The sequence below is a fragment of the Apus apus genome, chromosome 1, assembly GCF_020740795.1.
Source record: "Apus apus isolate bApuApu2 chromosome 1, bApuApu2.pri.cur, whole genome shotgun sequence".
Lineage (NCBI taxonomy): Eukaryota > Metazoa > Chordata > Aves > Apodiformes > Apodidae > Apus > Apus apus.
Genome location: NC_067282.1, coordinates 58,426,397 through 58,447,513, shown reverse-complemented (window position 1 = coordinate 58,447,513; position 21,117 = coordinate 58,426,397). Strand labels below are relative to the sequence as shown.

The window sequence follows — 21,117 nt, the reverse complement described above, 5'->3', positions numbered from 1 at the left end:
ATGCAAAGGAAGTTTCTTCTCATCATCTGACAGAAAGATTCTATTTCCTACATTACTGGGTCCCTTCTTCATTTTATCCTTGGCACAGAGGGTTGAATAACCATGTGTTTCTTACGTCCAACATTGCTACCTGCTTTAGTCCTGCTTTGATCATTGGGTTAGACCAGTTGATCTGAAGACCCACCCAACCTAATATATTCTATAATTCTGGTATCTTTAGAGCCAGTCTTTCAGCTCTCTGTTGCTGTCTGGTCTAAGAAGGTGTCACCTTCTCTAGGAAACACCAAGTGTTACACTTGAAAACTGGAGAGCAAATTTGTTTTCAGTCCATAGCGACAGAGATTCCAGTTCATGAGGCTATGTAGTAAAGGAACTCAGTAACAAGTCATCAAGGAAGTGTAAATGCAGTTACTATCACGGCACAGAAAATATGACAAGGAAGAAACATAACTAAAAATAAACAGGAAATGGAACAAATGCAAAAACATGCTATCATTTCATATTACATCTACACAATCATGACTAGCAATTCTCAGCAAAAAATGGAAAAATATAGATACACATATGCATACGTGTACATAACTCCACATAGGATATAAACTGTATTTATACACATAAGTATATGTGTGCCTGAGTGTGTAACTAAGAAAGCAAGAAGGGAATAAAACAGTCTCAAAGTAATTAATACATACATAATATACATGGACTTTCACCTACCTGAAGGCTTTTCATTATTGCAGTTAAGAAGATTGGGATTTGCCCAGTGCATCAAAAGCAGCTTCACAAGGTTTGTCTAAAATGGGTAAAAACAAAGGCATTTGAAATGGAAGAAGTTAGCCAGGAGCAGTAAACCTGCTATTCAGTTTGTTCATCCCTCCCTTTATCACAGAGTGGTCATAGTTGGAAGGGACCTCTGAAGATCATCCAGTCCAACGCCTCCCCACCCACAGTAGCTGAATTGGTATGATAAACCATAGGCAACATCTCCTAAATAACACCTCCTGCAATTGGTATAAATCACAAAATGCAAAATAAAATACAGTTCTTGTATGATTGCAGTGTACCCTCAGTATAACTCCAACCCCAAACTCTCCCTCCATCCTTTACATGTCTGAAAAAAAAATCCACACCATAAGGAAAAAAACCCAACCCTCCATCACCACTTGTCATGATTTAGATCACAAATATTGCTTTATGCCTAACTAATTCTACAACTGTGTACTATCACTGCCAAAGGGATCTGATTCACAGCCACCATGGAATTAAAACTGTTCACTGTTAGTAGTAGAAATTGGCACATTTATCTTACGTTTACCAAATCCATTTAACGTATTAGTAATAATAGCAATTATAGTACAGAAGGGTAGACTAGAGTATCATATAATGGAAAAATCTAAAATATATTTTTCACTTCCTGCAACGATGCTGCAAGCAACTGTTTTTAGCAAGCTCTTCTATCACTGCACTGAAGTCTCTAGAGGTAGTTGTCCATCAAAGGCTCTGGTAATGTCTACCCTGATAAACTGATTAATCAGAAGGGAGTAAGAGACTACACAAGGAGCAAAAAATACATTTAGAATACGAATACAGAGCTGAATTAAAGAACTGTTTGCACTTTTGGATATATGCTAAAACAAATAGAATTTATAATGCAAATTTAACTAAAATGGGAGGCCAGAATGAGCACAGGGGAAAATAAGGTGTGCAGGAAAGCAAGGATTCTTCAGAGCAGAAGAGAGCTACAGATAAATGAGACCTGAACCAGAAGGCAGCTATGAGAAAGGACAGTAATTTGGCAAAAAGCCATGCAAACAATAAATAAATAGATAAATAAATAAATAGAGGCTATAAAAGGAGCAAAGTTATTGCATTAAACAAAGAAATAAAAATCAATATGGATTCAGTACACAGGAGGCAACTTACTACAAAATACTATGATGAGGAATCAGTTAAATGCAAAAAAAACCAACCCAACCTTCTAATTACAGAAAAATAGGAAAATATTTTCCCAAATGTTTATAAAAATAAAAAGATCTTGCTCTCCTCAGCTTTTTTGATGGCTTTCCACTCTGGCAGTAACAGCAAAAAATTCAGCAAACTGTGAAAGCAGGAAGGAAGCCATAACAGGTTTATTTCCAAATCCAATTAGTCCTGCTTTCAACTGCAAACTCTCAACAGATATATCTCTCTGTTTTTGCATTATGAAAAAATGGAGCAAGCTTTGTCATTGAGCTGACTAAATCAGCAGCAGTGGCATAATCTCATTAACAGCCACTCTGAAAAGGAGTAGTGGCTGTAGCAAAGGAGGGGGGGTTTAAATGCACTTTCAGTGTAGCAACAAAACACAGGGTTTTTTGAATTTACCAAAGTTCTGGATTTATGCCACAAAGAAGTCCCTTCCATGCTGCAATGTCAATGTTTCCTGCTGCCAAAGAAATAACTCCTGCTGGATATCCTTGATCTACATCACCAAGACTAAGGTATTCAGGTCATTGCTAATTTTATTTACCTGCTTTTGGACATGCAAAACTGTCTGTGTTAGTTTTAACCTCATTTGCTTATGTTTTAGAAAGAGTAGTTTAAAATTCAATTGCCACATCTTCAGAATTGTGCCCAAGAGTGGAAATACCTCTATAGTCACTACCGAAGAGAATTCATTCCCTTTGCTATTGGAGAGATACCTTCTCAAGTTATAAATTCAGAAAGCTGGAGGTTTTATGCAAATGCCCTGATGTGCTCCTTTGCACAGCAAGGAATATATACCATCCAATTTCCTCACGCACGCAACAGTAAATTCCTTCAGTCCTTCACTTTTCTTCCCTCTCAAAACCATCACTTCTCTCCACTGCTCTCTTTCTGGTCCAAAGCTGCACATTCCCCTCCATCCTTAGTACCCTGGTTCACCATCCAGCTTTTGTAGACTCCACCCCCCATAATTTCTTATTCCTCAGGCCCTTTATTTCTATGTTTCCTGTACCTAAGAGGTCCAGCTCCTCTACATGTATCTCCCCAACTTATTTCGTTCTACTGTTTTGCTCGTATTCCTTTTTTGGAACAATGCTATTTTTCTCTTCCTTCTTGACATCCTTTCCTTAGTTCTCTTTGACTAAGGTCTCCCTACTGTCTTCCTGCAATTTCCTTCCGCCTGTGGTCACTTCTCATGTTCCCCTGTCATTTTCTCTGGATATGGTCCCTAGCATTCTCTCACTACAGTCAGACAAGCAGATGAGAAACTAGTGGATCAACAACAGTAGATCAAAATCAGTATTATTTTGGACCATCGGTCTCACACTATTGTGCGAAACACAGCGAAATCCTCAACTATTTTAATACTTAAGGTGTTTATTCAGTAAACACAACAGAAAAAGAATACAAAAAGTACCACTGGTTACACTAGTATTATCAGCAGTCTTCACCACTGTGTAAACTGGCTTACATCTGCAGTCATAAGAACCAGTTTTTAATTGCCTATGAGGCCAAACTTTACTTCACTGGCTTGGAAAAGTACATGTTTACCTCACTGTGTTTTTGTTAGGGAGTTTGCTAGGATTGCTGCCTGGGAATGCCTATGAGTTTTCTGTTTTATTTAATAAAGCAGAAAAATAAATCAAGCAAAAATGAAGCACTTCTGGGACCTTTGTGACCCTTGTGAGCTGAAATGTTTGTATGATTTCAAGACTTTGTATTAGGCAGAGGACTGAGAATATTCCTGTTGTCTGGAAAATTGTCAAAACTTCAGACCTTTGAAACAAATCATAGCCACCAGATGCTTACGAGACTTTTTAGATCATAATGGATAAACCAAAGAGCCTACCTTTGGTAGCATGGTCCACTGTAGGCCTAAATGTTAGTCTAACCAGTATCAGTGGCTCTGTTTAAAAATCCATTTGGATGTTTAAAAGATTTACATCTAAATCAGGGAAGTAGTTTCAACTTTTATTAGTAGTATTATCACTATTATCATTATTAAGTGTCTTTGATAGAAGTGCTGTAACTCCATGCTAGCCATGTATTCAGCAGATGGAATAAATAAAATCAGGTAAGTCATTAAGCAAAAATTTGCTTAGAATAACACTGGAGACTCGAATAAGGTGACAATCTGCATTTCCCTAAGCATCAAGGACATGTAGAAGTAAAGAGCAGGTTAGGAACATATATTCACTTAAGCTATGGGGAAGTGAAGGAAACAGAAGCAAATCCCAAAACAGGGACTCCCACCATTTGGGAGTAAGGCAATTATTAAACGATTAAGAGTTATGTGAATTGATTTTTGAAGATCATATATTTGTTCCTCATTGCATAATAGTACCCCTTAGAAGACTGAGTCTCCCTTAAACCCAAAGTCTAACATGCAAATCCTTAATTAAGAGCAATATCATTCAGAGGCTAAATAACATTTTCTCTGTGATTGCAAATCTGATCCATAGTAGTGCTCTAGACACAGGAAATTATGTCTGAAACTCATTACAAGTCTCCTTCTTATTACAATATATATGAAGAAGATATTTTTTCCATTTGAGTGTAGAAAAAAGGGGACCATAACCACCTGTGGTCAGCAAAGATTAGAAAAAGTAGGTTGCAGGAATAAGACTAGCAGCAGGGTAGAGAGAGTGGAGGGGGAAAAATAGAAATGAGCATGGATAAAATGCTGGACTTTGGAACTAACAGCATGAAATAAATGAAGTGGAAGGGCAGAAGAGAGATGTGGCAAGGAGCCAGGCTGCAGGTAGAGACAGACTAAGCAGAAAATTAAAGAAGAAAGTGGCATGGTGAAGAAAATACACTGAGATTGAACCAGGGAGATTGGGACTGTGAGCAAGTGGGAAAAGGGGGTAAGTATAACAGAAGGGCAGGATGGCTGGAATGAAGCCAAAGCAGAGAAAAGAGAAAGCTTGGATGAGACCCAGGGAGAGGAGGAGGGGCAGAAGCTGGTTGTGTAAGGAAATTAGAATTGGGTAAGACATCTACGGAAAAGACATGAAGTCAGGCAAATGAATGGGACAATAAAGCAACAGAATGAAGACAGGAATGGAACAGACTGGAGGCAGTGGGGCAAATAAGGTTACGAGTGGGAGGAATTAACCATGAAGACTGTGTTTGTTCATACACAGAGCTTGGAATGGAAGCCAAGCTCCCTAAGTGTCACCACTACCATTCTGCAGTCAGGATGTTTAACCTATAAGGCCTACGAGTAAGCCTTTTAAACATCTGGAATAGTTCAGGTAAAGAAGAACAACCTAATACTGTTTTCAGATATTTAAGCAAGTGACAAAGGTTACTTAAAAGTTTTTCTACAGCTGAAGTAGACTTCAGCAGTATTTACTTCAAGACTGATAACCTGCATTTTCTATTTTCCAACCCACCAGGAAATTAGTCAGGGAAAAAAATAAAATAAATGAAAGGAAAACATTATGAGATCTTGTGATTAAAGACGCTTATAAGTTACGTTCCTGCAAGCTACAGATTAATATTACAGAGAGGATAATAAATCTGGCACTTCTCAAAGTTTGAGCCTAAAGAGCGCAATTAAACTTGCTTTTCATATATGTCTCTCATACATGAGAGAAAGTTGCTACAGCTGGTATTTAAAGGAAAATTACATTTATGTTCATCACTGAGACCTTGCAGTAACCAAATAAGCATGCAGTGTAGTCTGTGCACATTTCAGCTTTAAAACCACACATGTAAACACTTAGAATTTTAAAGTTACTTCATAAATGGAGGTTGTCCCTAGTCTCTATATGAAGCTCAAACTTGTAAATTTATTTTCGTGTCATTTGGTATTGTGTGAATCTAGCTTTTCTTACCTTAGCATTCTGTACCCACAATTACCATTTGAATATTTATAGAAACCTTCTGAATATATTGAGAGAAAGATATCACAAGCAGAAATCCCAAAGTGGTCTCTCTGCTTGAGGAAAATTAGTTTGATTTGATCCGAAGGAAAATGCTTGTTTTCTACCTGAGTGCAATCACACGTGCTACAGAACGAAAAGACTAAAGAAAAGATAGTGTGGTATGTCTGGATAAAACATTCTCTAGAGGATTTTCTGATCATAAATCAAAGATTCCTACTGCTTGACAGGGAAAATATATATTCCCTGAGTGACTACACTCTATTCTTTTTGAAATACTGAACAAGCAACCCCTTATTTCGGCCCTTCTCCTTGAAAACATTTGTGAAATGTGTTTGAGGAAGTCCAGAAGTTCAGTTCAAGGGAACTTCTATGGCAATGGTCAAACTTGAATGAGATTAAATATAATGTCCTACAAAAATTTCAAAAGTCCCTTCTACATTGAGGCATACTGTAATGACGGATGTGGATTTTTTTCTATTTTAAGGTTAACATGCACTTAAAGAAAAGAAAATGAAAGTGCAGTTCATAGTTGAGTTAAATGACTAATGTTTTGGTAATGATGAGCAAACTAGCTCACATAGTAAGAACATGTGTTGTCTCAGACTTCAGCAAGAAAGAAGCACAGAGTCCCTTCTATGATCAGAAATACTGTGTTTGAATGAACTAGACAGAAAGATATGATTCAGTCTCAGCAAACAAGGCAACCAAATGTTTGTTAAGGGAGAACATACTTACAGAACAGCAATTTCACACATAAATTTTGAAAATTACACAGGATGTATATAACGTGTCAAGAAGCATGAGGTAGGCATTGAGCTCTCTAACCAATTTTTTTTTTTTTTTTTTTTTTTTTCTGTTTGGGATAGTTCTAATTTATTGATGGGAAGAAATTTTTGCTACTGCAGGAGTTACTCATGGAGAGGTACAGTCTGCAGTGCAAGTATTCTCTTATCCTTTTTTTTTTTTTCCCACATCATGAAACAGTTAAACCTCAAAGCCAGAGGCTAAATTTGCCTCGCTAAGAGAGTGCAATGGAGCAAACTTAAGCATCCCTTATAATCCACGCTGCTTAACTACTAGCTCTGTCCCTGTCTCTGCTTTGGACCACTCCAACCAGCTCTCTACAAACAAGACTAATCTCCTATAGAGGAAACTAGCTTCAGATAATACAAATGTGAGCCAGACTGCTGCTTGGCTTAATCCCTGGCCTTCTTTTATTTAGCAATTTAACAGTTTAGACCTAGGCAGCATACTCAAAGGATGAAATTTTGGGAGAGGTAATGTTTAAGCTACTGGGGAGTCAGCTCTGACCTGCATATCTCTGATAGCTGGTTTGAAAGGTGACATTTCTGTGATAAACAACAAAGAAACAGCTTGTGCCTGGGAACTGTGCCAAAGTACCCAAGGCAAACGTCAGAGCTGCAGCCTATTCCCACCACGGGAAGGGAAACTGTCTGCTCTCCTGATCACAGCAGGCTGGAAGACATCCAGAAGGGACAGCACTACCAATGCCAGATTACTAGCTGTTTACAAAGTGATTGCTGTGTGAAATTCAAATTAGGGGGCCAGACTGAGAAACACAAATTGCCCTTCCTCAGTGGCTACCAGTGTCCAGCATGGGCAGCGTGGTACCCCAGTGACAATGTGTGTCCCACTCTGGTGTGCACAGGCAGCAGCCACCTATATACCAGAACTCCCCAGGGTGCATGTGCATGAGACAAGGGTGTTCAAACTGCCAGCAATAACAGTATTAACAATGCGTATGTCCAAAAGACCCTGCTAAATTTACCTAGGCAACCTTGGCATATTCTAATTTGTTGAGGTTTGTTTTGCTACTCTCATAACCTGATTTTGAAGAGGTTTTTCCATGCCACTGCTGCAGATTTGCATGTGTGTCAAAGGGGCGACTATATTCTATCATTCCATTACAGTAAAATTGTTAGGGAAAAGAACCCTGACCTTAATTCCTCAATAATGTCATTTTTCTTTTGGTATAATGTTAGAATCTCAATGTGCATTAAAAATAAAAAATTGCTTTTAGCCCTAGTGTCCTAATGGTAAGGGGGGGTGGGTAATGACAACAGTCCTAGAAACTCTGAATAACCTTGCTTAAAAATATGCCTCTTTTTAATGCTATTATAATTATTTTTTATGTTTGCAGCTGGTAATATTTCAGTTTATAGTCTGTTGCAGTCATTGGTAACTTAATCTGCTCCTGCAGATTTAAGCTTCATCTTACAGAGAAACTGTCCTTGAGGGAGTAGCCTCAGTTGCCTTCTACTGTGCTTAGTAGCCATATCCGTACATAACTGTCGAACTCACTAGTAATGTCCTGTACTTCAATGCAAGAAAGATGTTCTACTGTGGATCTACTCACTCTGGCACTAACAGGACAATTCATTAACCATTCACCCATTCTCTTTTTCAATATTGGCATTAATATTCTAGCAAATTTTAGATGGTAAATTTATCTGTGTGATCACATTTCTTTACAAATATATATAAAGACAAGAACAAATATAATTTTTTTCAAACATAGGATAACATAAACAGAAGTTAAAATCCTTAGTTATTCCCTGTTTGGAAACAGTGCAACCATCTGCTGCTATGTCTAACTTTTGATAAGATAGGTATTTTGTAAGTATTTAATTTCACTCCCTCTGTAGGAATCACTCTGTGCAGCTTTACACTGTCTAAGAGTAAGAAAGACATCAACTCCCTGTCCCCTTCATAACTGGGGAGAGCTAACACATCCAGTGGGCACTTCACCCATCTTTTGGTCCTTTCGCCCCATACTTTGTTCTGGATTCCTCCTGCAGAATTTTAAAATGTTCAAGTTAGTCCTCTAACATACGCTAGTTTCCCATGACTTCTATAATTAGAGAGGGTCAGACCTCTAACTAACGATTCATCCCACTTATTTTAAATGCACCTCCTAAATTTGTCTGAATTGCACTCTAGAGGTGATGCTTCACATTAGTTAAGACAAAGCTTTGACTTTGCTTTTAAGTGGAAGTTGGCTAAATCTAGTTGAGAAAAATCCCATCCTAAATAAAACTTCTTTTGCCATTATTGAAGTGTCTCTAAAAGCCAGGTTTTCATCATAAGGTGTAGGTGTGATGTTTTTCACATGCTTACCTCACTCAGAATAATGTATCTGTGCTCCAATAATTTCTTAGATAATTTACTCTGGAAGTTGGAGCAATAAGCTTTTTGTAATCCACTCATACTGTGTATTAATTTACAACTTGAGAATTGTACCAAGAAGCTTGCAGCACCTTTATTCTTTACAAGGTTCTTCCTGTACAGATGTAAATTAAATTTTCTCACTATAAATTTTAAATATCAGTAGATTCTTCTTCTTCCCCTACCCCCACTCCCACCCCAATTAAGCAAATTAGTATTATCTCTATTATTGTCTTACAAACAGCCCTATTGATTTTTTTTTTAATTCAGTGTATTATGCATATTTTTTCTTTGGTTGTATTTTGTGCATTTGCAAACATAAAACCACATATGTATAGAGCTCATGTTCGTCAACAGATTTTGGATGTCACTCTAAAACAATGTAATGATTTCTGCAGAAGAATATGACTACTCAGTTTTTTTTCATAACGTAGTATGCAAAGTACATGTACATAAGGTCTACAATATAAAATTGCTCAGTCTTGTGCCTATGGCAGAGGAGGTCCAGCCCCTCCTCGTGGAAGACGAGAGTACAAAGAGAGGACAAGTTGTACAGAAGCTGCAGCAGAGACCTGAGAGGAGAAAGGACAGGAACGTGGGAGGCTGAGCTAGGATGTATCAGAGGGGTTTTTGGAAGGTAGCTGTGGGTAAAGTGGTGATTTGTGAGCTGTGAGCTTCACAAAGTGGGAGCTGTGGAGAGTTCTTCAAGTGGTCAGACTACAACAAAGGTGCACCGAGCACATCCTGGGAGAGGATGAAGGAAATGTGAAAAGGTGGGATGTAAAGAGGCACAGATCCTGTTTAGGCACTGCCTCCAAATCTGAAATCCAGGGCAATCTTCCATAACTCAGCGACTGGAAAACTTTGAATGCAACTACTATTGTGCATCCTGGACATTTCATTCACAGAGATACACACAGTAAACAAGTTAAAAAAAGCTATAAATAAGAGTTTGATGTCAGAATGTAAGAAAATAACAGAAAAAGGTACTTATTTTGGCTCCCTTTAAAATGTCAGTAAAAATTTAAATTTTTTGGGGGACAAACTTCTGTTCATGGTGGATTGATTTTAATGAGTTGTATTTGGTTGATAAGCTTACAATGTCTGTTCTCAAATTATCTCTGTCATTTGAGATGCCACATATAGTACAGAAATGTGTAAGCTTTTCACATTAAAATCAGAATACTCTCCCTGTCTTGAAAGTACTTGCTATTGCGACTATCACAAAGAAAAGTGAAACAGGTGAAAAAATCATACTTTACCTGCCCATACTTTGCAGCTAAATGTAGGGGTGTCCAATACTGATTATCCACTACATTGAGATCAGCCCCATGTTCCAGTATCAGAGATGCAACATTCTTGTATCCATTAGCGCAGGCCACGTGCAGCTGCAATATAAAAGTATCTTAATAGTTTAACAAACTCAGAAAAACCCATGATATGCTATCAAGTTATCCTTGGCTGCCCTGCAGACCTAACAGGCTAAATCACAATAACAACAAATACAAATTACACAGGCGATAACAACAGACTAGAAAACTTGGGTGCAATCTTTTTTAACGTTTAGAAACAAAACCTACCAAAAAATAAGAATGTTAGCTTATTGAGGACTATTTAAATGATCTAGTCTCGTTAGATACTTTTCATACCATTTCAAGCAAATACCCTTTCAAACACATTGACAAACTTCATGAACCCAGGTAGATTCCCACATTTCAGAAGAGTTAGGCCTAGACCTAATTTTCTTTTCTAGCAGTCCCAATATCCCAGATGTAAGCTGTCCAAAATGAATTCATTAACACATAATCAAACTATGCACTCTGAGTTTGCAGCACAAAATCAGTCACAAAAAATACTTTCTCAATTTTGAACTGCAGAGATCTTATTTCTTTTACTTCCTTTGCTTCCCTAGATACTTCATTGTATGTTGAGACAAATACTTCACATAACCAGATATATCTGGTTAGTTTAGTGGTGTTTAACTTCTCATGGTTCTCTGCTATGATTCCAAGTATTCTCTCCACATCTGGGAGCAAGGGAGATAACAATTCCATTTGGAAATTGTCACAATGTAATTGCTTATCCCCGGTCAGAAGGAGTCAGTACTCATGATGATCAGTAAGAGCAGCTCTCAGTAAGACTGCAGAAATAGAGAACTGAGATTATGCGTGGTAACCTATATCCCCAAGCTCACAATTTTTTTCCCTTGAAGCAATGTTATCCAAACAGACTGTTTTTCTGAGGACTGAAATGAATGGCTAATGGCAAGAAAAAAGTCTTGCAATAAACCTGTTACTAGAGCCATGCAGTTGCAAAGTCACTATAAGCATAGGAGACACCAAGAATAGAGTTCAAGATATTAATTGCCTTATTTGCTATTTCTGGTTCAGCTGCACCTGCAGTGCATGCACAAAGTTTACTAATATCCTTGATGCATAGGGATGAAACACATTACAGGTCATAAAAAATCATCTCATTGAAAGGGGGCAGAACTGCTGCGCACTGCGGGCACACCACCAATTCAGTACATTATAAATGTTTTCATTTCAAATGTACAAACCCCTTAACATTTCCCTTAATCTGACATAGCTTCAGCTTTTCTTCTGACAGAAGAAATTACATTTTTTTATTCAGACATCCATTTGACAAGTGCTATTTTAAGGTAGTTTATAAGCTTACATGACAAAGGAAATATTTTATGACTGAAATTTCTTAAAGAAAAAATTATTACAGGAGAATTTAGCAGAAGAAATAATTTTGCCTTATATTATTCTTTGTCTATTGCATGTACATATCTCTGTGTGTTATGACTCTATGAGAATGTGTGCATTTTTACATTTATGGCATCAAAGTTTTCCCTGACGTCTTAAATTACACATGGCCTATGATATATTCCATCAAGAGAAAACAAATCTCACTTGCTATTTCCAACTGAGATATTTGTTGTTTTCTCTGCACAAAGAGATGTAGAGCAACCAAAAAACCTATTCCCAGAACCCTTTGATACACATAAAGCTCTCATAGACTGGCTGACTCCACACGCATGAATAGAGACAGAGCAGTTTAACAAATTCTGGATTTCCCACCAGTTTGTTAGACAAAAGTTTCTCATAATATAAATCTGAAACAAAAGCAAAATTATCTACTCAGTAGCTACTTGCTGCAACTCAAGTTAAAAAAAATGAAAGTTCAACATAAAAACTGTTCATGCAAAACCAGCCCCTTTGCCTATACCCCACTGAGTAAAAAACAAAACCCAAATGATCCACAGTGCTTTCCTAAGAGCTGCAGTACTGTTATATGCATTTCAGACATCCACTTCAATTATTCCAGCTAACTACAGAAAAGGTTTTATGCAATAATAGTTAGGTAAGTTCATAACTCGATCTAACTAAACCAATTCAGATTAAAGTAGAAATAATAGCACAAGAGAAACAACTTCATATTTACTTCAGATTTAGCAGCTTGGCTTAATTACATCAGAAAACTGGAAGTTAATGCTTTTTTGAATTAAACTAAAAGTTGCATTGTTTCTGCCACAGTTCTAAACTACAGTGCCAATATTTTTCTTTGCTATTAATTTTTGTGTTACATATTCAATGACTAACAGTAAGAAAGCTGTCATTAAGGCAAAGATGTTGCGCTAGATTTAAAATCTGTGCTATGTATGGCATTGACATACATCTATTTTCAAAAAGCCAGATGAGAAGAAAAATCTTGCATTCCTTCATTTCTCCTCTTAGAGATCTGCCTTGCAACCATGCTCATCAGTACCCAGTTGCAGTCCATGCATATTCACGGGCGATGATTACATGTTCTCACTCACCAGGGTAACTCCTTCATCGTTCTTTTGATTCACACTTCCTCCACTTGATATGAGCTGTCGGACATCTGTAAGCATTGTCATAGGTCTCTGTATTTTCATTTGGCGCAATGAATTCAGTTCCACGCCTGGAAAAAAGAAAAGGCTAAAATCATTCTGCTATTTTATTCATCAGTGAAGAACAGATATATGATTTTGTTCTCTGGGTTTGTAAAAGCTTAATCAACATTTGATTAGACTTCTATGTATATTTATAGAACATGTTTACTTACTTGTATTTACCAACAAGTTTACTTATATCTTTATTTATCAGTCACTACATGGATGATTTAATGTCAGTCAGCAATATCCCCTACTGACTGGCAAAGGCAGTTGTCGGTAAAGTAGTTGTAATATCATTAAATCCACCGGGATTGTGAAAATAGCCGTGAATGGGAAAAGAATTCAACCCTCTAAGGAAGCTACTCAAGTCTTTGGGTTTTACTGAATGAAAATTATTTTGGGCTGCATTCTTTCAGCCCTGTGTGTGCATCACAGTGTTTGGACCAGTCCCTCAAATCTGTCAGCTCAACTGCTTGAGAGATTGTGAAGTTAGGCAAATGACACTACAACTCTAAACTTTCTGGTCTGGCTGGGTTATTTTTAACCAGGATTTAGTTCTCCAGCTGAGCTTAGATTGTTGTAAGGCCCCATATACCAAGAGAAAATGTGGTACGCATACAAGAACAAATGGGAGGGGATGAAAGGAATTAAGGGAGTGGGATTGCTTGTCAGCATTGCTACTGAAAGAAACAGCTGTCAAAGTACAGCTTTAAAAGAAGGGTAAGCAAGGCAGCCTATAACCAAAAGAAAGCATGGCCTCCAGTCTGAAGAGACTTAAAATTAGAAACAGAGGGTACAACAAAATTGCTAAGTGGTTAAATTAACAACTGGCTGTGGCTTGATTGGAATATCTAACCAAAATTCAGGGCTTGATTCTTCTGCTCCTAGCTTCACGTGGTCGCTTACATCCATATATAGAAAATGTAATTTAAGTATAAAAATCCTTCCTCTCTGAACTGGCATAACATAACGAAAACCATATGAATAGTTTCTTGGTTCTCTTCCACGTTTGTCAGTGAGCAGAAAAGTAACAATAAATTAATTTAATATGTATTTAGTACAAATATTTTTGCTTGAACAATTCTTTTTAATTTATTTTTTTTTCCTTAAGCAATTGAAGCATGTTTCAGAATAAAAACATATTTTAAGGCTTTTAGTTTTAATCTATCCTGGAACTCTTATAAATGGCTGTACCATAAGTAGTTCAGCAAAGAATCCTATTAATTTTCTTTCTCTAACATGCTACCCTATGCACTGCTTTATGTTCTGAATTTTATTTGGCTGCAGTACTTCTGTATGTTTCAGCTTTGAGGTAAAACACTCAGTGTCAATGCTGTCTTGCTGGCCACATTTACTTACTGTCATGTTTTCACACCTGTCACCTAAACAATACTGAATGACACCAAATGTAAAACATATATATAAACTTATGCTGGAGAAAATGAGTTAGGTTTTGTATCTGGACTAAAACCCATGATCTTTCACATAAATGTAATTCAGATAAACATGTATTGATAGCTTAAAATAGATAATCACAAAAAAAAGCAAAATGTGCTGACATCTTATTGCCTGACAGTTGCTTGACTGGAATACAATGTGGATTTCATATCATGTTCTGAGTTCTTTCTAACAGTGTATTCATTTTGCCAGAAATGAAGTTTTTATGCCTGCATCACGTTTCACAGGAATGACTTAAAACTACCTGATGACATTTACAGATAACTGATGATACATGGCCATAATTATATATCTTTTTTTTTCTTTCTGTTTCTGCCTATTTTCTGATTTTTGCAACAGTAAATTAATACTTCAACATTCTTTTACCAGTCACAGATCACTTTAGAAATGTGTGAGCTTAGATTTCCAAAACAGTATGTGATGCGAAGGGCTACACGCACCCCAAATTTGCAGCATTGACTTCACTTTTTAAACACATAGACAGAGCAGCTGAAACAAAACTTGACTGGTAATGGTAAAGCTCTTTCTGATGTTGTAAGGTAAGAAAGATTAAGGTTCAAAAATACATTTAAATTTTATGAAGAAGGACATTCTTAAGTACTATTGACAGAATCCATGCCATTTTTTTTCTTTTTCTTGATGATTCCAATATACAATTAGATTAAGTTTTCATTTTCAAGGAGAGAGGCATAAGGTGGAAAATAATGTACTACCTCCTTTGTATGTGAATACCCCAAACACTCAAAAATGGAAATCAAGTTCACAATCAACAAATTAGAAATACTACTTTCTGACATTTGCAAGGAAAAAAAAAAAAAAAAAGACAGATTGAAACAGTTTCAGGTTGTTTGGTTCATCATGCTTCATGTAAATTACAGTAATGGCTGCAGATTGAGGGCAGAAGCCAGCTGAGTCCAGGCAGCCTTTTTTTAGCAATTTATTACTGACGTTTGCTCAGAATGGTCAGAGAATTAACTTATCAATATATTTTTACACTAACAGTGAAATAATGATCTTTATACCTTGTACTTTGCATTTTATAGAACCTTGGTGTGTCCTGTATGGGGCCTAAAAAAACTTGGCTGTTGAAAGATTAACTTTACTCATTCTGAAAGAGGAATCAAGAATAGAGTTCAGCGGTATCAACTGCAATATATGTTGTATCACCAATATAGTTATACTCATCAGCTCAAAGAAAATGCATAAATGATGCCTTGTAGCAACAGTCACGAAGCCTCTGTTTATGATAATCCTAAGATGTCTTTACCTGTTTCAAACTAATAGTTGTATAAAGGAATGATACAAATTTCATTAAACAAAGAGCAGTAAATAGCCTGGCAAGTGAGCTACCACCGTGACGTGTTTCACAGGCTTCATTTTTTAGAAGTCTAAAGGAGTTTTGAAAATGTTACAGAAACAAAAGAGATTCCCCTTCCTCTATCTTTACAGAAAATAGAATAAAAACAGGAAAGAATAATTGCAATAAATTGTAATCTTAAAATTGTGGAGTTTTGATTTCTGAGAACCCAGGAACTGTTAGGCTTCAAAGTGAAGGGTTCTCTGGCAGGGAGCTGAGAAGTGGCTTTACCAAGCGTGCACATGTATCATTCTCTGAGGCTCAGAGGAGACCTGGTCAGTAACCGCCTTCTCTAAGTCGAGTTTATAATTCTGGAGAGTCTGCTTTTCCTCCCCAAAGAATGATACTTTTCATTAGTTCAACTGGAACGACAAAATGTTACTCATACAGTAAAGTAACTCTTGCTGTCTGAATGAAAGAATGACCTTCATGTTGCTTTTTCAAAGAGGAAATGTGGTTTAGATATTCAGCTGAAATGGGACAACAGCCAGCATGAATAAATAGAAGAATAAAACCAAATTGGCATGTACTATGGGAACAGTTTCACATTTTCAAAAATGGATATTCAAAAAAGAAAGGCATAGGATGGAAAATATGCTTCAAATACCCTATAAAATCAGAACATGAGCTACATGTTCACAAATTCTGATGGAGAAGGAACAGTTAGTAAGTAGGGACTCTGAAGGGCATAGCATTTGCTGATGAGTATCAGGGCTAGTGACAGGCAGGAGCATAACCTGAAAGCTACAAAATTTATTACTTCTCACTGTTTAAGAACACCTGACAAGACCATTTCATGTGCTTTGACTCTCTCACCCTTTCTGGCATATGGTTATAGAACTGACAACACAAAACAATGTAAAAACCTCAGATGAAAAGGGGGAAAGCAACTTTCAAAAAGCTGCAGTGGTAAAAAAAATCCATGGCAAAAAGAACTGAGAATTCATATAAAAATATTTTTCTCAGAAATATTAATTACTAGGAAGTATCTCCATCTGTGTGGGAAATACCCATTCCCATGTCCATCACAAAGCAAAACTCTCAAGCACTTTTGGGAAACACCTGTTACATACACCCAGCAGCCACTCTTTCTGTGACTTGCACCTCATTTAGGAGAGGATCATGTCTTGCAAACACAAAGGTAACTTAAAAACTTGCAACAGCTTTGAGAAGCCAATCTCTTATCTTACTGAAGTCTTCTTTCACCCTGTCTACATCTGCCCTTCCTGCACAGACTTGTAAATACAGTAAAGCTCTTTTCACCTGAAGTGTGATGAACCTGTCTGTACTCTTCTGTAATTCTGGGGACACCAGAATTTCTGTTTTTCTGTGCAGTGGTAGGATAGACATGTTCACAATCAATAAGAAAAAAAGTCCTGGTACCACTCTTGAAATATGCATTTTAATTAATGAAAATACTCAGGTGCACCTATTACTTTATCCAGCTTTATTTACTTAAAGCTTTAGAAGGACATTCTGGCTGCTTACTGGATGGCTTTGTAAAGAGCTAGAGAAAAACTAGTATTTTCAAAATGTGCAAAAGAATGTATATTTGCAGAACTACTGAGGCCTGTATCTCTAAATCACTGCAGAGGTACTGACTGTTTTACCACTTTGCCTTTAAAGATATTATTACATATGCTTTGTGAAGGATGTTTCATTTCTTTCCCTCTATTCTGAAAATGCTGTCAGAAATAAAATTTCCATCTCCTCCTGTAGACATTCAAGTAACAATTCTTGCACTCCAGTGAAATATGCTTTTTTTTTTTCCTCTCTCTTCTATAATATTGATGTTGATGACCCTTCTAGCTAAAACCAGTTAAATGGATTCTGTCTCTTCTTAACTTGCGTGAAAACAAAAATAATTTATTGCAATTTATTTTAACAGACTGACATGATCTCAAGGCTTAATACTAAAGCATCCATCTGTGGATATGTCTTGCATGTTTATGATTTTGTTTGTAATATTAATACTAGGATACAGAACCAAACAATTGTATTGTTGTCTCTGGTTACTTGTGATAAGCTCATCACATACTGTATTTCTAAACTCAGTATTTCTCTGCAAGTTCTTAATATGTTATATTTGGACGTTTTTGTGAGAGAGCAGTAAAAGCAGTCTATACAACATGTGCCAGGAAACCAGGAGCTGAGGGTGAATGCAGGCCACACAGGGCAGTGACTTTTCTGACCAAAGCACAGTCCCACAGTACCCTAACAAGACAACTGAGCAGGCCTGGTGATGGGAATCAAAGCCAGCAGGTAGTCCTGTGGTTGCTAGGAGTCTGTGGCAACAAAACTGGACAAATCAAGTGAAGCCAGAAAGTCAAGTCAGTGGTTCAGGCCTAGGATCAGTAACATTCATAGCTAGGCACAGGCATAACGCAAGCAAGGACTAAAGGCAAGAACCTGAGTAAATGTGGCTCCCAAGCCAAAGGATGAGTGAAGGATCGTGACAAGGCTTCTTCCATCTCTGCCTCACAATTTGGCTCTTTTCTCAGCCGAGTCCTCCCAGGTTACATGACTGTACCATATCAGAGCAGGATTTGAGCACTGGCAGCCAAGCCTCTGGGAGTGGGGAGACAGGTCATAGGGCCTGTGGGTGCACTCTGGCATTAACAAATTTTATTTCTAACTTGTTAAAAATTATATTTTAGTAATTCTGTAAAACATGATAATTTATTTCTGACAGTAACAGAATTAGATTATTCATCAGTAAGTTGTTTGAAAGGACACTTTAGAAGGGCAACCCTAGTTTCTGATGTTATTCACAACCTTTTCTCAAATCTTTGCAAAGACTATTAGTCAAGGAGTTGCCTGTTTTCCATCTAACAAAGTAGATTCTAAACTACTGGCTATAACCAGAAATGTTAATTCAAGTGCCAAAAGCCTACACAGTGAGTTTAAAGGTTTTCTCTTTGATAGAAATATAAGGGTAACAAAATGTTTCCATATGATGGACTTTTTCTTTCATTCACTTTTTACTGCATACACAATTGCATCGTGGAAATACACAAATAGCAAGAGAAGTCTAAGACTTCAAAGGCAGTCTGCCAAGAATTAGAAAATACAAAAAATAAGGTAATCTGTTCAAGCTTATATTGGAAAACAAAGGCCAAACGAAGACAGATGAGCACTCTCAGCTACATTTTCAATGTGTCATGTTTTCTGTGTGCTTCCTTTCTAGGACTTGAAGAAACTTATGGAAAATTAATCAAGCTCTCTGCAGAAAACTTGTGTGTGTGTGTGTGAGATAATCTTATGGGTAGGTAGTGCCTACTCTGAGGCTGTTTGGTTTTGCTTGCCTGATTTTCTGTCAACCTACTATATCAATAATATTAATGGAAAATTTGTAAGCAGAAATCAAGATCATATTTCATATATGTTCTAAAATAGAACACATATCAGAGGAGTTCATTCTAGTTTAAGTTCACTGATCTTTAGGGTTAAAGATCTGTATGTGTTGATATTTTAGTCAGTTCTTATTGCAGTATGTTAGCAATAATTCCTTAATGTCTATGAAAAGCCTTTCCTAGTTTTCCTAGTTTTAAATATGGAAGTCTAGAGCAGTACTTTTCTGAAATTATATTGATCTATGTCAGTTGCCTTTCTTGTGTGCATTGAAGAAACAGTATATGATTTTTCCCCCCCCTTGTTGGATTACTAGTTCTTTTTAAGGGTTTCTGTAGCATAACCTCAATGTCAGAATGTTTAGGTGTGCATATTCTGAACACTTTTTTAACTAATAGCAACTAAAACTGATGAAAAACACACATAACTGGGACTTTATTTTTTATTTTATTCTCATTAAAAATGTCCAAAAAAAAAAAAAAAAAAAGCATCGAGAAATGTGACCAAATGTATTGTGCAGGTGTTGGCAGTTGTGGGGTTGCTAGGGTGGTTTCTGTGGAAAAAGGCCAAGGACTGTCCCTTGCAGACCACAAACTAGTTCTAGTCAGGTCTGGAAGACACATCACAGGACACATATGAGCCTATCAGCCAAGTGTGGCACCCCTGTGAAAATGTATTTAAGGAACGGCAGGAAACAGTGGACAGAGAGACAAAGAGGGAACAAAAAGAGGGAGAAACAGCTAATGGAACAGCAAGGTCAAAGAAGAAGGAGAGGAAGGAGATGCTCCAAGTGTCAGAGTGGAGATTCTGTGCAGCCCATGGAGGACCCATGGAGAAGCAGATGGACATTCCTAAAGGAACTATGTACCTGTGAAAAACCCAGGCTGGAGTAGATGATGCGTATGAAGAGGAAGAAGTGGCAGAAACTGCTACTCTGTACTGACTGTAGCTCCCCTACGCCCTTATGCTGCTTGGTGCGACTTGGAGACTGGAGTGAAGGAGTGAAGTCAAGCCTGGGAAAGGGGGAGGAAAGGTGTTTTGTTCGTTTTCCTGGTTCTCACTACCTGAATATATCCCAATGGGCAATTTTCCTCAAATCAAGTCTGCTTTGCTTGTGACAGCAACTGGTAAGGAATCTCCCTGTCTTTATCTCTACCCACAAGATTTCTTACCCTATTTTCTCCCTCTGTGCTGCTCAGGAGTAGGAGTTAGTGAGCAGCTGAGTGGGAGTTTGGCTCTTAACCAAGACTAACCAACCACACCAGATGTTATAAATAATTTCAAATTACTTTAAATTTGAAACCAAAATATTTTTTTAAAATATATATTCCTATCACATTCTAGATTACTGTATACTGTCTGTCTTAACAGTAATTTTTTCCTTAACCCTTTGCCCACTACTTTTCTGAATCAGCTCCTCCTGCATGTTATTTCCCTTATGTTGTTAACTGTTGGCCTCAGAGCAATTATTCTTATTGTAGTAATTGAGTTGATTGTTTCTGGCTAATGTTAAACACTGTCTTCAGTGCAGGATCCTATACTAATGCTTAGCTTCTATTGTTTCCATCCTACCTACTGCTGCAAGGCAGAGAAAAAATATTTATCCTTCTACTTCACAACTGAAAAGTAAGCCTTAATCCATACGCTCGTAAGAATTTAATAAACCACAATATATTTTTGTGAAATCTGCACAATATTTTAACTAATTTAAATGACTAAAAACTACTTCAATGGATAGGACTTGCTTGTGATTTTGGCTCTATATACAATTTTCTGAGACATTTGAATATGAGCCCCTTAATATTCAGAGAACCAAACAGGTCCATTATTTACACAGCTTGGAATAAGATAAAAATTTGGATTAAGTACATTAAATTTATATTACCATCAAAGGTCAATAACCTTTAACCAGCTATTTTAAATTCATTTACTCCTCAGCAAATAAATTTCTAAAAACAAAAAGAAAACTATGGAGAAAAGCA

The 21,117-nt window shown here is 37.0% G+C and overlaps 1 protein-coding gene across 6 annotated transcripts in view; it reads right to left on the bottom strand.

Annotated features, from left to right (window-relative positions):
• The window catches only part of MYO16 (myosin XVI), a 365,593-nt gene that overhangs the window by 185,548 nt on the left and 158,928 nt on the right, over positions 1–21,117 (bottom strand). For all 6 annotated transcript variants that reach the window (XR_007888391.1, XM_051608256.1, XM_051608258.1 and 3 more), the window contains exons 6-8: positions 12,871–12,995; positions 10,307–10,432; positions 718–793 (exon numbers count right to left, since the gene is read on the bottom strand). Coding sequence is in view for 5 of the 6 variants with exons in the window: in XM_051608256.1 (XP_051464216.1) it covers positions 718–793; positions 10,307–10,432; positions 12,871–12,995 (327 nt within the window). In the remaining variant the exon portion in view is untranslated. The remainder of the gene's footprint in view (positions 1–717; positions 794–10,306; positions 10,433–12,870; positions 12,996–21,117) is intronic.